This window comes from Rhinolophus ferrumequinum, chromosome 9 (assembly GCF_004115265.2).
Source record: "Rhinolophus ferrumequinum isolate MPI-CBG mRhiFer1 chromosome 9, mRhiFer1_v1.p, whole genome shotgun sequence".
NCBI lineage: Eukaryota > Metazoa > Chordata > Mammalia > Chiroptera > Rhinolophidae > Rhinolophus > Rhinolophus ferrumequinum.
In genome coordinates this window covers 51,612,916-51,628,367 of record NC_046292.1, presented here as the reverse complement: position 1 = coordinate 51,628,367, position 15,452 = coordinate 51,612,916, and the positions used below count along the sequence as shown (strand labels likewise).

Below are 15,452 nucleotides of genomic sequence, written 5' to 3'. Positions count from 1 at the left end.
AATGGCACATACCGCATAGGTATTAGATTAAGTGAGTGAATGAAGACAAAATACTTAGAACAGTGGATGGTACTCAGTGTAGGGTCAATAAATGTTATAATTATTGAAAGTCTAAAGGTCGAGCTACAATCTAAGGTCTTTTTATCCAGCAAAGCCCACATTGAGAGTTTCTGAGTCTCCAACTGCACCAGATTTATTGTCAGGAGATTCTTCTCAATTCTCAATATGGAGTATATTGCAAGGCCAACATTTATCTTTTTCTTGAATTCCCAACAGATAAGAGGATTTGCATCTCTTCTCTAAGAAAGGGGATGGGAAGAGGGCTGTAAAGTCTCTCCTGTCTCATCCGTGGTTTCCTAGTGGTGGTTCTTCGTGATAATGACTCCAGTTATTGTTCACTCTCAGTAGTGGACATGGGTCCCAACTACACAGCTTTCTGATGGTTCACCGCGACTTTCCGGGGCTACCTGCTTTTGTACCTCCAAGTAAGATACATCAGCTTTTTGTGGTAAGGCCTGCTAGAATCTAGTTAATGGCTTAGGGCATCTCCGAGTATGTTTTCCAATGTCTCATACCTCAGGACCAGCTCTCAGGTTCCTTAGTGGCTTGAGAGCACAGTGGTTTTCCCTTAGCACCACCTTTAGAGGGCATCTCACAACAGAACAACAAGATAAGTGCTGTAGCCCTTCCCAAAGAACGGAAGTCTTTGCTGCTCCTCAGACACCAATTCTTGGGTGTGCCTGAGATAGACACAGACCCATGGCATCACAGAGGGCACCCCATAGGTGTGAATCAAAGTTAATCTAGAGAGGGTTGGCCGAAAGCTACAAATGTTTCCCCCATTTAAAAACGGAAACAAACAAAAAACCCATAATCTTTATGCAAGTCATAAATAGTTTTTCCAAGGTACCCATAATTGGGTTTTAAAAAGTTTTACTTTTCACAAATAATTTTGAAAAAGGGTGAGTATAGGATGTTTTTTTACAGTGTCGAGATCTGACCTTGTCTTGCTGGTTACCTAGCTAGCCTGTACTCCACTGGACAAAAACCTTAACGGGTTCAGAAAGTTAATCTACAGGGCCAACACTTGACATTCTAACTTTAGAGAAGAAAGAAACTTTACATGACTTTTTAATGATGAAGGTGAATGACTGTGACAGTCTCAGCTATTGTAAATTTAGACACCAAAATAGAACTTCTCTTAAGGGAGCTGCAACTTCGATTTATGAAATATGCTTTTCTTTAAAATTCTGAAAAATCTGGGCTCTAGCTGATGCTAAGAAATTGGTTTCTAGAAAGGCCGTATCTCAGATAAAAATTGCATACTATTACAATTACAATTCAGAACACAGTGGTTAAAATGTTATAGAATATAGTATTTCATGCTTTCATATAATTATGAAATTTCAAAGAGTATTTCTGAAGGAAACACTGATTCATGAAAGTAACAGTCACGGATTCAATAGTTTTTAAGGGGAGACTTTTTTTTCTCCAAAAATGTGACAAGTAACATATATATGTTTTCATAAATTGATCAAGGTTAATATAAAACTATGTTGTGGCTGATAGAAGCAGCATTACATATGCACAATAGACTGTATTTACTTAGTTCCTGTGATTATTAGAATATTTGACTCATCAAGGATAAAGGAATTATTGATAGTTTTCCTTTCTATGAATCAAAAGTGTGATGACAAAATAATTTAAGGTTAATTGCCAAGTGTCAAATCTTAGGCTTTGGACAATGTGCCACCATAACAACTGAGGAATTTATAAGTAACAAGAGAAGAGATTTATCCCAGGGCCATTAGAAACTGCAAGAGAGTGGGGAAAGAGGGACAGACAGGAGGGAGGAAGAAAGAAAAAGGGGCATTAGCAGATGAATACGATGCTTTGATGTATGACTGAACTTTAGCTGACAAAACAATGAAATGTAAAATCCATAAAAGATGAATGAACACAAAGAAGAATCGCTTTTGAAATCTAGAAACTTTGAGCCTCAAAAGATAGAGATACAAATAAAAATTCTACACTTGACCAAAGTCCTTTAAAAATTTCTCAGAAATCTTATGAACAGATGTTTAAAGAAATTCCTATAAACTCTCCCAAATTGTTAAATAAAGTAAATATTAAAATAGAAATCACTGGATTGTGTTTTAAAAATATTGATCAATAATGCACTGGAGCAACAAGGAGACTAATAAAACCCATACAAACCACTATGTGATTACAACTATCCTAGTGGCAACATAATGGAGACGATCCTAACAGAAGAAATACTTCATTGTTGATCTTTAGACTTGCATCATACTTTCAGGTCTTGTAAAAGTTTGTTTAGTAGGCAAAAAAAAACCAAAAAACTATCTTTGTTAAGATACCGCTCTTTTGACTTGCTAAAAGCATTAAAAAAGTAAGCAGTTTATTCCCTTTTATCTGAGATTCCTGTTAGAAATGACAACTTGAGTACTAGAATATTTTTTATAGTTTGATTCTGATCATAATAGGCTGTTCTCTTTAGGGAAATTTGAATGTAAAAGTTAAAATTGTTTGGCTTTGTTTACTTTACAATTATAACTTTTATTAGTAGTTCCAGTATTCCAATTATGATCTAACAATCAAACTTCTCTGGAATGTCTACTATGACTCAAAGTGACTTTGCTTCCTGTTTATTTCTTGGTGAAATTCTTGGGTTTAAAAAGCAGGTGTTTTTATTTGATTTTCGTATTTTCTTTTAAATGGAAATGGTAATATTCCCTCATACATTATTGTCTTTCCAGATTTCTTGTCTGTTTGGAAAAAATACAAGAAATAAACTAATTAAAAAAAAAAAAGGAAAGGAAAATACAAGAAATATTCTTTAAAACCTGTATTCAGAATGAGACCTCAATTGGTGGTGAATGTTTGGATTGCTGAGTTTTATACAGTTTGCTGATTCTGTCAGAGCCTCTAATGCCTTTCCTTCTCAGCTTCATGCATAGCATAAAATAGATGAAACTATTAAAACAGGAGTGGGTAACTGTAGGTGGCTGTGGATTCTCCTTCCTAGCTATTCCTAAAATAGTGTCGGTTAATCAGCTTTCTGATTATCATCGCTGCAGGCTTCCTCAAAGCCCTTCCAATTGTATACTTTTTTGACATCATTTTAAAATAATGACTTGAAAGTGAAGAATTCAGTCAAACTCTTTTTTGTCACTTATACTAAAATAAGGTTTTGAAGTGAAAAGTTGTTTTGTTGTAAGCTATATTCAGTCAAACTATGATTATTTTAGATTTGCAATGGTTTTATTTAATAGCTAACATATCATTGTAGAGTCAGACAATGCTAGTATTTCTTAGAGGTGGCAGTAAAATCAGGAAGTGGAAAAGGCCAGCGGCAAATACCCAGAAGACACTATGGTTATGAATACTGATACTCTGACTGATAAAGTGACTCTTAGGTCAAGGTTGTACATGGCAGTGTGGGGGTGGAGTGCAAAGGATAATATTTTTTTACTTTTGAGTCGCTATATTATTTGAATTTTTATAGTGACAATGTTTTCATTTATTACCTGTGCAATTTTTTGTGTGACTTTTTCTTTAAATTTATTGGGGTGACAATGGTTAGTAAAGTTACATAGGCTTCAAGTGTACAATTCTGTATCACATCATCTATAAATCACATTGTGTGTTCACCACCCAGAGTCAGTTTTCCTTCCATCACCGTATATTTGACCTCCTTTTTCCTCATCTACAATCCCTTTTCCCCCTTCCCCTCTGGTAACCACTAAACTATTGTCTGTGCAATTTTTTAAAGGTGTAAGTTAAAAGGACTTTGCAGTTGTATACATCTGAGACTAATATATGATGGTTTTAAAGAATGATGATTATGTCACCCAGAGTAAAAGCACTGAGACTGCCATGTAGCTGGTGAAGGAAAAGGATGCAGTTCACACTCAGTTATTATAAAATATATATATATATTTTATAAATATATATAATATATATTTACATATATAATATATTTACATATATTATATATAATATATATATTATATATATACACACACACATATATATTGAAAAATGTTTTACTGATTGTTGTAAAATACGACAAAGTGATAGCAATCTCAATTCTAGTGATTCTCTAAATATATTGCTAAATTAAAATATCCCAATGTATTTATTCAAAATGGTACTTTTTAATCACCTTATTTTTCATATGTGTGCCTCAGTGATATCCTAAAGAACAAAGCCTGTGTTGAGTTATATTTTATATTCTTTCATAAGATGAAATTCGTGCCTTGTTTATATTACAATGTCTAGATACCGACATTATCCAATTGACTAAAGCACACGTCATGCCTTTTTTTAAAAGCTCCGTATAAGTGGTCATACCTGTAGAAATCCTATTAATAGGAGATTGTGAAGGCTACATTTCTATCAATGTTTTTGAATAGATTCAGGATATTTTCTCAACATAAAAGACAAGGAACAGAATAGGCAAAGATACATTTTTCAGTTTTTAAAAATCTCACTTTTACTGTCCTCAAACAACCAAGTGGCATTCTCAACTTCTCAGAATGGAAGTACCTTATGAACCAGCAATTCCACTCCTATTCAAAGGAATCCAAAACACTAATTCAAACAAATATCTGCACCCCTATGTTTATTGCAGTGCTATTCACAACAGCCAAGACATGGAAACGACTGAAATACCCATTGATAGACAATTGGATGAAGAAACTGTAGTACATTTATATAATGGAGCATTACTCGGCCATAAAAAAGAATGAACTCTTAACATTAGCAACAACATGGATGAACCTAGAGAACATTATGCTAAGGTAAATAAGTCAGACTGAGGAAGACAAATACCATATGATCTCACTTATATGTGGAATCTAAAGAACAGAATAAATGAGCAAACTAAATAGAAATAGACTCAGACATACAGAGAAAAAACTGATGGTTGCCAGATGGGAGGGGGATGGGAATGTTGGAGAAGGTGAAGGGATTAGAAAGTGCCAATTAGTAGACATAATACAGTATGGGGAATATAATCCATAATGTTGTAAAGATTATGTAGGTGCCAGACGGGCACTGGACTTATCAGGGGGAGCATTTCATAGATTGTGTAGATGCCTGACCAATACGCTATACATCTGAAGCTGAGGTAGAATAATATTGAATATTAAATATGTATATATATATAAAAGTGCCAAAAAATGTATATACATTTTAAGAAAGGAAAACTGTATTAAAATTGTAATAATATATACCTATAACAAAATATGAATTCAAGTCACATTTGACTTCTGCAATTACAAGAGGTGTTCAAAGTGGTTACCATCAGCGTCCAGACACTTCTGATTATGGAGAACTACTGCTTGAGTAACGGTGACCAACGTGTCTGCTTCTATACATTTTTTTGGCACTCCCTGTGTATTGCCACAGGATGTGGAATACAGCATAGTGAGGAGAGTCAGTGGAATTGTAACAGCTATATACGATGTTAGAGGGGCAGTAGATTGGGGGGGTTATCACTTTGGGAGGGGTATATATGTCTATTACATTGTTTTGTACACCTGAAACTAATAAAAAAAAATGCTTCAAGAAATTGCAATGTGACTAAGATGCAGCTGAAATAATCAATTGTGCTGTAAAATAATTTTTACTTGGCATTTATTTAAAAAAAATCAGTTCTACATGTAAAAAGATCTGTTTTAATCCCTTCCCAAATTTAGTCCAAAATGCAGTGGGTAAACAATACTATATCCAGCCCTTGCTGCTTATTGTTACTTTCACGTAATGCACAGACTCCAAATTACTACGCACTGCATAATCACTTGAAGTAGAATTAAGGATGGGGCAGATATATAAATTACTGTAAAATGAATTTAGAAATATATAAAATAAATCGTATTTGTCTAGTAGCTGTACAAAATGAAGAAAATATGTTTTACGTAGTTTAATATTTATGTGGTATATACAAATCTTATGCTGTATGGAGTTCTAGATAAATGTGTTTGCTATTCTTGATTTTCGCATTCCTGGAGAATACATGACAAGAAATAGACATACGGTATGTACTTTTTCATAAGTCAAGAACATATCTTTTGCAACATTTTTGTTTATGATTCACCCAATGTCAAGAGGCTGAGCAAATCTGGAAAATTATTCCTGTGCATTTTCGAATGTGCCACTCACTGCCACACGCATGCAAATGGGCATTGTTATACCAGGCAAAGGTATCAGATAAATGCTTTGATTCTGAACGTTTAACCCTCCTTTTCTTCTTAATATTAATCACAAAAATACTTTTCTTTGATGCAGTATGCATCTCCACACACAAAAACATCCCATTTTTTTTCTTGGGGTGGAAAGTGGGGTGTGAAGAAGAGGAGCTTAAGTCTTTTGCAGGCCTTTTTGACATTTGGAGTTATGCAGAATAAGATATAGTAATGTACTCCGAAGTCCCAGAACATTTATTTAGAATTTATTTCTTTTACATTTGCCGTGCCTCCAACATTCTTCCTTGCATTGAATTTTACCTGTACCATAAGCAAATTACAACATTTAGAAAAGAACATGAATTTGGTTCTTCTGTCATTTCTGTCTACATGCAGATTACAAATCAGTGAAAATGTGGGTTGGCTCTCTGGTATCTGTTGAGCATGATTATTTATAATAAAACTGTGAAGAATAAGTGATTCTTTGACCCTGAGGCCCAAGTATGTATATTTCCTGCTTTCAAGTGTTTTCAGGATATATATAATATAGCTTTTATTTTGATCTTATGACTAGATAATTGTTCATGGGACTAGTCAGAGCTATACTTTTGGAACATATAGAGCAAGGGGCTATGAGTTTTCTTTAATATCTTTCAACTCTAGAAGTTTAGTCCTACCTCCTCAAATGAGACAAGGAGGGATATCGGTCCTTGAATGAAGAACTATGTGAATGCATTGTTAAAAAGTCATTCATTTGCAGAGTCTTGGGCTACTTTATGAAGTTACCACATAACACAGTATCATTTATCCATTAATTCAGTCTCTTCTTTTTAACAACATCCAGTGGAAATTCTATTGGTAAATTACTTGCATTTTGCTATTATGAACTGTTATTTTATGAACCTTTAAATACAGGCAAAGATTATTGTGATTTGTTCCATTGGCAGAATCACCACTGTAATAATAACTTAGTCCAAAAGTTTTATAATTGCTTAGCAATCCATTGTGTACAGTATGCTTCTAATTATTTGGGTTCAAGAGAGAATACATGCTGACTTCCAAGTACTTGTTGAAACAAATATCTAGACTATGACTAATTAGAGGGTTCTGTAATACTTTCCGTATCAGAATATCATATTAGTCTCAACTCTACAGGGTATAAATTTTCCATGTGGCCCTGGGCATTTGCAGATAGAGGCATGCAGCGCAGTGCTTATTAAGAGAAAGGGATTTGGAGTCAGATCAATTTGGGTTCAAATCTTGTCTGCCACAGATCAGCTAAATGACCTTGGGCAAGTTAAGTAACCCTTCTGGGTCTCAGCAAAATGAGGAAAATAATACTCAACCAACCCAACTTAGTTATGAAGATCAGATAACTTCATGTATATGAAAAGCCTAATACAGTAACGAGCACATTGTATACTTAATAAAAGGCTATTATTTTTATTACTTTTATTATTATCATCAGATTTGTTAGATCAAAATCTTTCTTTTCTCTGAAGCACGCTGCCATCTTGACAGCAGTGTTTCTCTATGATAATAAACCAGATCATGACTTCCATCCACTTCACTGGGAGGGCAGAGGCAAGCATTATATAGGACCATTTTTAACCAGTTTTCTACAGTTCTCTCTTTCCAAGTATGTAAATGCGGTTTTCACCTGACAGCGCACCGAAAATAATGAACTTCATGGTGAGTGAATTGGGTTGCTCAACTACTAAACATTATTCCAACAGTGATATGAACCTCAGGACTAATTGCGCTCCATCCATTTAACCTGAGGAGACAATAATTGATTAGGACTACCTTGGGATCTTAAATTTGTAAGATCAGATGCTGTTCTAAGCTCTCAAAGTCTGGCACAAAACAGTGCCCGTTTATAGCTTAATCCCGAATTCTCCCCAAAGTCTCAGTTAATTGTTGGGCTGTCCCAAGGGGTTTTGTGCAATAATCTCACACTACCACAGAATTTATATTGGAATTTATATCGCCCGACTAAACAACACAGCTCACTTTTGCCCCAGTTGCACACTCCCAGCCTTTTGGGATGATGACTTCATGCTTTCCTTATGTGGTTGTATACCAGGTAATCGGTTTGGATGTTATCTCACATTGATCTTTGGCATTCGGCTGGAATAGTGGTCCCCATCAGTCAAAAGAAAGAGAGTGAAACAAATCTATTGGCTACTTTAGTACAGAACGTCAATGCCTCTAAGACATTCAGGTATCTTGTATACTTAGAATTTTGAGTGGCATTACAAAACATTCAAACGTTCATGAATAGCAAGAAAAATAATATAGTGTGCTTCTAAGAATATTTCTAATCCATTGATGTGTTTATTGGAAGGCAGTATGTATCATACTAAAGTTTAAACTTTTGCATGACTAGAACTTCTTACAAAGCACCCACCTTCAAATCAGGTAGTATCTGTTGAATTTAAACGTATGTTTATTTTGCTTCTCTTCACCCTCAGCTGTAAATTAGCCAACTCAGGAAAAAAAACACATTGTTTTGTGGAGAGAGGGGTATTTTTAAAGTTCATTTTCATTTTCTTACTGTTTGGTATTTTGGGGTTTCTTACTGTTTGGTATTTTGGGGTTGGTATAATGGAGCAGTGGGGCTAAAGAAATATAATTGAATTCCCAAGAGGATAATCCCTTTTCTTGTGAGTGGATTAAATTCCTGTATAAATTGAAAGAGCCAATGTCTTTTTAGATCTTCTGAACACTTTAAACTAAGTATCCACCATATGTTTGGCATGACACCAAAAGTGGTCAATAAATTAAGAGCAGTCTTGAGAATCTTCTGTACATTTGGAACTTTTAATTACTCCCATCAATTTTGCAATAATAGAGATTTGCATTTCAGATTGTGAAGTGTTTTAGAGAGTAATCAGGCAAAGAAAAGAGCTTTTGAAGGGAAATCTTTCAATGAATACATTATACAATTCAAGCTCTGTATCTGTTGCATTTAACCAAAAGAGCAAATTATAAGATTATAGAAATAGTTCAGTCTCACTAGAGTCATCAAAATGTTACAAATGAGAATTTATATTTAGTTACAATTATATATAGTGGAATAATTATATATAGTGGAAGAATTACAGGCAATGATCTGAAAGCCTCACATCTACTGTCCCCTTCAGTTGAAAATAACAGAAGAGCAACAGCATTCAGACATTTTGACTATTTAGCAATCTGTTCATCCTTAATTTAACGATATTTATTACCCTGTGATTTCCAAAATATAGTGAAAAGATGTATATACTAGTGGGCAAAGGGCGAAAAACATGTCTTTTGAATTTCAACTATCTTAAGAATGATAAGGTTATTAACTTTTCATTCAAAGAACTTATGGAGTAGATATAAAACCAGAGACAAAAAGGGGGACCAAGATAAATAAGACAATGATTTCAGATTTTTAAAAATATCATCGTACGTTTCTGATAATTTTGAACTTTCAAACATTTTGTCTTAATATATATTAATAACTTGTCAAAATTCAGGAAACACCTGGTCACACTACACCATGAATCTTTTAATTCCACTAAATCAATGGTTATCCTCAACATCATTTCAAAATAGAAATGCATATGCACAAACATTCCTAACTGGCATTCCCCTAGTTACACAGGGCTGCCTCATCCACACTCCTTATATATGAATAGCTGCTCCAACCAGTTGACCAAAGGAGCCACTGAGGATCTATGGCCATTGAGGATTTCTTTCTCGTCCCTTACATGCTAATGTGTACAGTGTGTACAATTTCTCCATTTGGTCCAACCTCTTCCTCGCTTCTTCTTCTCTAGAAAGGAGAGGAAGAAGGGCATAAAGAATGCTAGGAAACAATAAGATTGGGAAGAAGTGGAGGAAAATAAGGGGTGAAGGGTGCTGTTTCAGGCTACAGAAATCTCCAGAGTAGGGGCATTGAAGTTTTTTTTTCAGAAGCAGGTTTTATGACCAGAAATTGATGGGAGTTATGTTTTTAATGGTGAGTTGAAAAGATCTGCACCAGGTTGTGACTTACAGGTAGATTGAGCGCATGTGGAGGTTTTGTTCATATCTAATTTCTGTCTGTCTTCATCACCCCCAAGTTTCATGCCACTGACTACAAATAAATGTGATGAGGTCAAAAGCAAATAGTTTCAATTATCATCAAATTATAATTACTAATTGATTCAAAGCTGAGAGTATTAAACACTGATGGTAGCAGGGCAGGTGATATAGCCCAGGGTAAATTTTTTAAAATAAAAAAGTCAGGTTTTCCACGATGGTATCAGACAGGCCAGATGTGAGCATGGGCAGCATGTTGGGTGCTCAGGAAATGGCTGAGGTTAGAGTTGGGGGTGGTGGGGAACCTTTGCCCATGGTGTGACAAACAGGGGTAAGCATGGGAAGAGGACCTGATTCCTCTGTCATGGCTAACTCTGATTTTCTCATAGAATACTAGTTTTCCGAGGTCTTTCAGTTCTACAGTTCTATTGGTGAAATACTTTACAAACACGATGAATTAAAGAGATGTCAGTCAGCTGGCCCTGGCATTGGATCCTCATTTAATCATTCAGTTAGTATGAGAAAACATCTTCCCAACTAAATGATCTGCAAGTAAACTTTTGTAACAACTTATAAGAACTTGCCTGAATGTCTTTCATTACAAATAGGTACAATTGTGAACAAAATGCAAAAAATGAACAATTTTCCTTCCAAGGATTATGCGTAAATTTATTTAGTCTTAGGATTTAGCAAGCACTGCAGTGAATTCTTTTTCCCAGTGCTGAAACAGTTTCTAATTGGCTTCATAGTTAGCTAGCTTATCAAAGCACAGTAAAAACACTTAAAATTTTTTCTAACCATTTTTTTCTTGCGGTACAAGACAATATTTTTCTAATTAAAATTGTCAATAAGAAATTTACTTCTTACCTTGTCAGAAGGTTTAAATGGATTTCCTTGTCCACTAATTCCACCACTGATACTAAATCCAAGGCCAGGATTCTTTTCTATTCTCACACAAAACTATGTAAGGAAGATATAAAAAGTTAATCAAATACATATCAAAGCTAAATGTCTTCAAATAACTGCATCCATGTAGAAAAGATTCACATTTCACTTACGTTCTCAGGGTTACCCTATGTTAACTTGGTACACAAAAGACGTATAAACTCTGACAAAATATTTTGTGTTTCTTTTCTTATTTATTTACTTATTTATTTAATTTATTTTTTTAAATTAAAGTTTATTGGGGTGACAATCGTTAGTAAAGTTACATAGTTTCAGGTGTACAATTCTGTAATACATCATCTATATATTACATTGTGTGTTCACCACCCAGAGTCAGTTCTCCTTCTATCACCATATATTTGATCCCTTTTACGCTCATCTATCATTTCCCTCCCTCCTTACCCTCTGGTAACTACTAAACTATTGTCTGTGTCTATGAATTTTTGTTTCTTCGTTAGTGTTTCTATAGGCATCAATTTATGATTGAAACTAGCTTGAAATTACCCGGGCAAGCAGACATTAGTAATGATTTATTCATTAAATCCTGTGGAGGACTGAATCTTGATTAGCAGTTTTTAAAAATTAAAAGCCTTATAAAAGGTTGTGAATTGTTTCAATTATCCAGTTTAAATGCACAAGTATTCCAATTAATTTGAAAGGTGTGTAGGAATAAGTGAAAGAAAATTCGCAAATGTAAAGGGATGGAAAATATGGCTATTTAAATAAACTGCTACTGTTTCCTGGGAGAGTAGTATGATTCATCTCCTTAGTAGATGATTCTATTGTTTAGAAATAGCAGGACTTTGAGTTTGAGAAAGGGGAGAACTTTTGGCCATAGCAGGAATGAGGGTAAAAGAAAGGAATAATGAAATACTCAGTAAAAAGAGAGACTCGGCAGCAGCTCCTGGAGAAGGACTTAGAAGTCTTGGAAGAAAGAGGACACTGTGAAAAGGAAAGAGGTCGGGCATATGAAGAAATTATTTGTGACAGGGAATAGCCAAAAAATATTTAAGACTGGAGGGCTAATATTCTAGCATTCTGTGCTATATTATCTCCCTAAACTCCAAGTCATCAATGAAAGTCTGTTAAATACAAGAGCCTTGTGCTTTGTAGTACTACGGGAAAATGATGGCCTTCGGGATAGGTCCACCATGGCGTAAGGTCTTAGTAAAGATGATAGTATTATAGGAGTTGATACAAAGAATGTAGACCAAGAAGTCCATAAATGAGAAATCAGTGCCAGGCATGACCTAGAGAAACTATAACAAACCTGGGAATTCTTGATGATCCTGAGCTAGGGATAAGTGTGTGGGCTGTGGTGAAAATCCTAGTTTTCCATGTAAAGTAGTGGGGCAGTTGACCCCAGATGATTGAAAGACTTAAGACCTTAGAGGTAGCATGCACTTTGGTTACATAAAGAAAGAAAACACTTTTATAATTTTTAAATACAGAACAAGTGCTGCAACTAGGTGAACCAAGTATTACCAGATTAGCAGGCAAAAGATTCATAGAGAATTAAGGAAAAAAAAATCTTAATTTTTTTTAGCATATATTTTGCATTTATACAAATATATACTGGAAAAGTTCTTAAAGATGATTGGAAATGCTTGCTTTCTCAAGTAGCTCTCTGTTTCCCCAGCAATCTTTTTTAGCCTATTAATTTGCTTATGGGCAAATGCAAATGCCCAAAATGCTCTCTATATTTTTATTTTCAAGGTACCTTTAACCCCTACCTCTTAGATAGTTCAAGGTAAACTTGACTCCTATTCCTGACTTAAGCAGCATATATTGTGAGTCGCTAGGAACTGGAACAATTAGGCTTGGCCATTTAATAGAACTGTTCTTAATTCACTGTCATATTTCATAATAGTAAATATAATGCTTAACTATTACATAGTTCACTTGCAACACAAAGGCAAAAACTATCTATTAATGTGTTTTTTTATGGTAGAGTCATTAATGAATAGTTTCTAAATTATGAGTAACTTTAGTTACAGTAAGTACTCTTCCATATATTTATTTTAAAGACATGTTTAATTACAACTTTTCCTTTAATTGAGCTACATTTGTTAAAACTAGTTATCATAGGATGTTAGAAAGTACAGTTTACAATAGTTTTGTATCCATATGGCTCACTGTCTGTGGATATGGACATATAATAGCTTGATGTAGCTTGAAGGAGTATTTTAGCTTTCGTCAATACACCAGTTTACCTTGTAGTCCTCTTTTGTTATTAGTGGTCAATTAAAAAATGGGAAGAAAGGAACTAATATGATTTAAATATTTTACCTTTGTGTTTTCCCATATAACTGTGCATTTCAAATTAAATTACTTGAAATTTGGGTTATATCTTCCTAATGTGAAAATTTCATATCGCACCATGCAATGTGTAGAAGGTATATGCACTCTGGCTTTCCTAGGCTACTCACTATAAAACCTGAAAGGAAATACACGCAACAGATTTTATTTACAAAGTAAATTGTTGGGGATACGTTCTAGTTCTTCTCTTTCAAGGTAGTGACGATATCTGTTTCATATTATTGTCAATCTGGAAGGCACTAAAAATCTAAAGGAAATACTTCCTATGTGCCAAGTATACGAAGAAATGCCTCAGTATATTTTTTAATGGCAGAAATAATAAAGATGACACTGTGGTTTTATAAATGTGACGAACAACCATTAATTCTTATCTGAAGCTAGACTAACCTTGGGCATGCAACATGATATGGCTAATCAGTCGTGTTGTGACTGCTGCTGTGTCCCATAAAGCATGTCAGAGAGAGTCTCACATATAAGGAGTTCCACCTGCAAGTGTAAGGCCCAAAGGGGCCATAAAATGTAAGAGGAGAAAATACCTCCCAGCCAAGAAGCAGTCTGAAAGTAAAGAGAATTAGCCAAGAGGAAATGCACTGTTCCAACAAAAGGTCAGATCTAAGCAGCGAATAAAAAGCTTATTTCACGAGAATCAGCATTTCAATTTTCTATTAAGATAATTGATAACGAATGAAATTTCTGGCTGAAGCTATAAGCCACAGCCTGGCAGTCAGTGGTGCTTTTGCTTCTTTCAGAGTGTGTTTTCATCATTTGGCTTCACTTGATACTTCTGGTCTGTGCTAGTCTTGCTCTAATTAAATATGTAAATACTGGGTCTATCTTAGAGAGGCCCATGACAAAAGGGACTGTCATGTGGCAGTGAGGCCCTGTGAGGCATCATCTATTATCTCTAGAACTCTCAGTGCTCTAAAACCTAGTAGCAAGAACAAAGGAAATGGCTGCACTTCCCCCCCCACCCTGTAGCCCCCTCTCCGCCCACCCCTTGATTTGATGGCTGCAAATCACTTTGTATAACTCACAGAGGTTGATTCTAATGTAATTCTTGTAAGTTCTCTTTCAGGAACAACCTTTAGTTTGAAGGTATACTCCCAGGAACTGGCAGGAGACAGCGATGGAGCTCTTGTCATCCTAATATGTTCGGCCAATTAGTGGGTATAAACTCTGGTCTGGGGCAGACATGACGCATGGGTATATGTTTTCCATTGTTTTACTCCTCCAGCGTGGGCTTATTCTTGACCCCTGTGTTTGGCTGTAGTGCCGCGGGCTGCAGTGTCTAATGTGGTAGACTCAGGAGACTGGGTTCTAACTCCAGCTCAGCTTCTAGATTCTTATGTGACCACAGGCAAGAGAGTTAACACCTCTGAATCTTAATTTTCTAATTTGCTAGTCAACAAAACAGACTGCTCTACTGTATTACAGCATTATTGATTAGATGAAGTCAGTTAATACATGAAAGGGTTTTGAGCCGTTTGAAGCATCACCATCATGTTTTTCCTTCCTATATTTCTGCTTTATATCTATATGTTCTACATATGTAAATACACTTTGCTTTGGATTATACATTTGCAAAACAGAAAAACTAAGTTAATGTTAGTTTCTTTTTAAAAATAGTCAATAAGTTATGGACAATTTATGTCTATTTTAAAATAGTGATAATAGCAATATATTATTCAGCTGATACATTGTTTAGTTACAGAATCATTGTTTAGTTACAGATACATTGTTTAGTTACAGAATCTTTAGTTACAGAAGCAATATATTATTCAGCTGATACATTGTTTAGTTACAGAATTGTTTAGTTACAGAATCATTGTTTAGTTACAGAGAAGCAAGGTGTAGATATTGCTTCTCACCTTGTCTACACAACAGAATCACCTGGGATGTTTCAAAAATTCCCAGTACTGAGATCAC

The 15,452-nt window shown here is 34.9% G+C and overlaps 1 protein-coding gene across 1 annotated transcript in view; it reads right to left on the bottom strand.

Annotated features, from left to right (window-relative positions):
- Window positions 1–15,452, bottom strand: part of LRRC7 (leucine rich repeat containing 7) — a 364,327-nt gene that overhangs the window by 17,204 nt on the left and 331,671 nt on the right. The window contains 1 exon segment of the mRNA XM_033115988.1: window positions 11,130–11,222. Within this exon segment, the coding sequence (XP_032971879.1) occupies window positions 11,130–11,222 (93 nt within the window).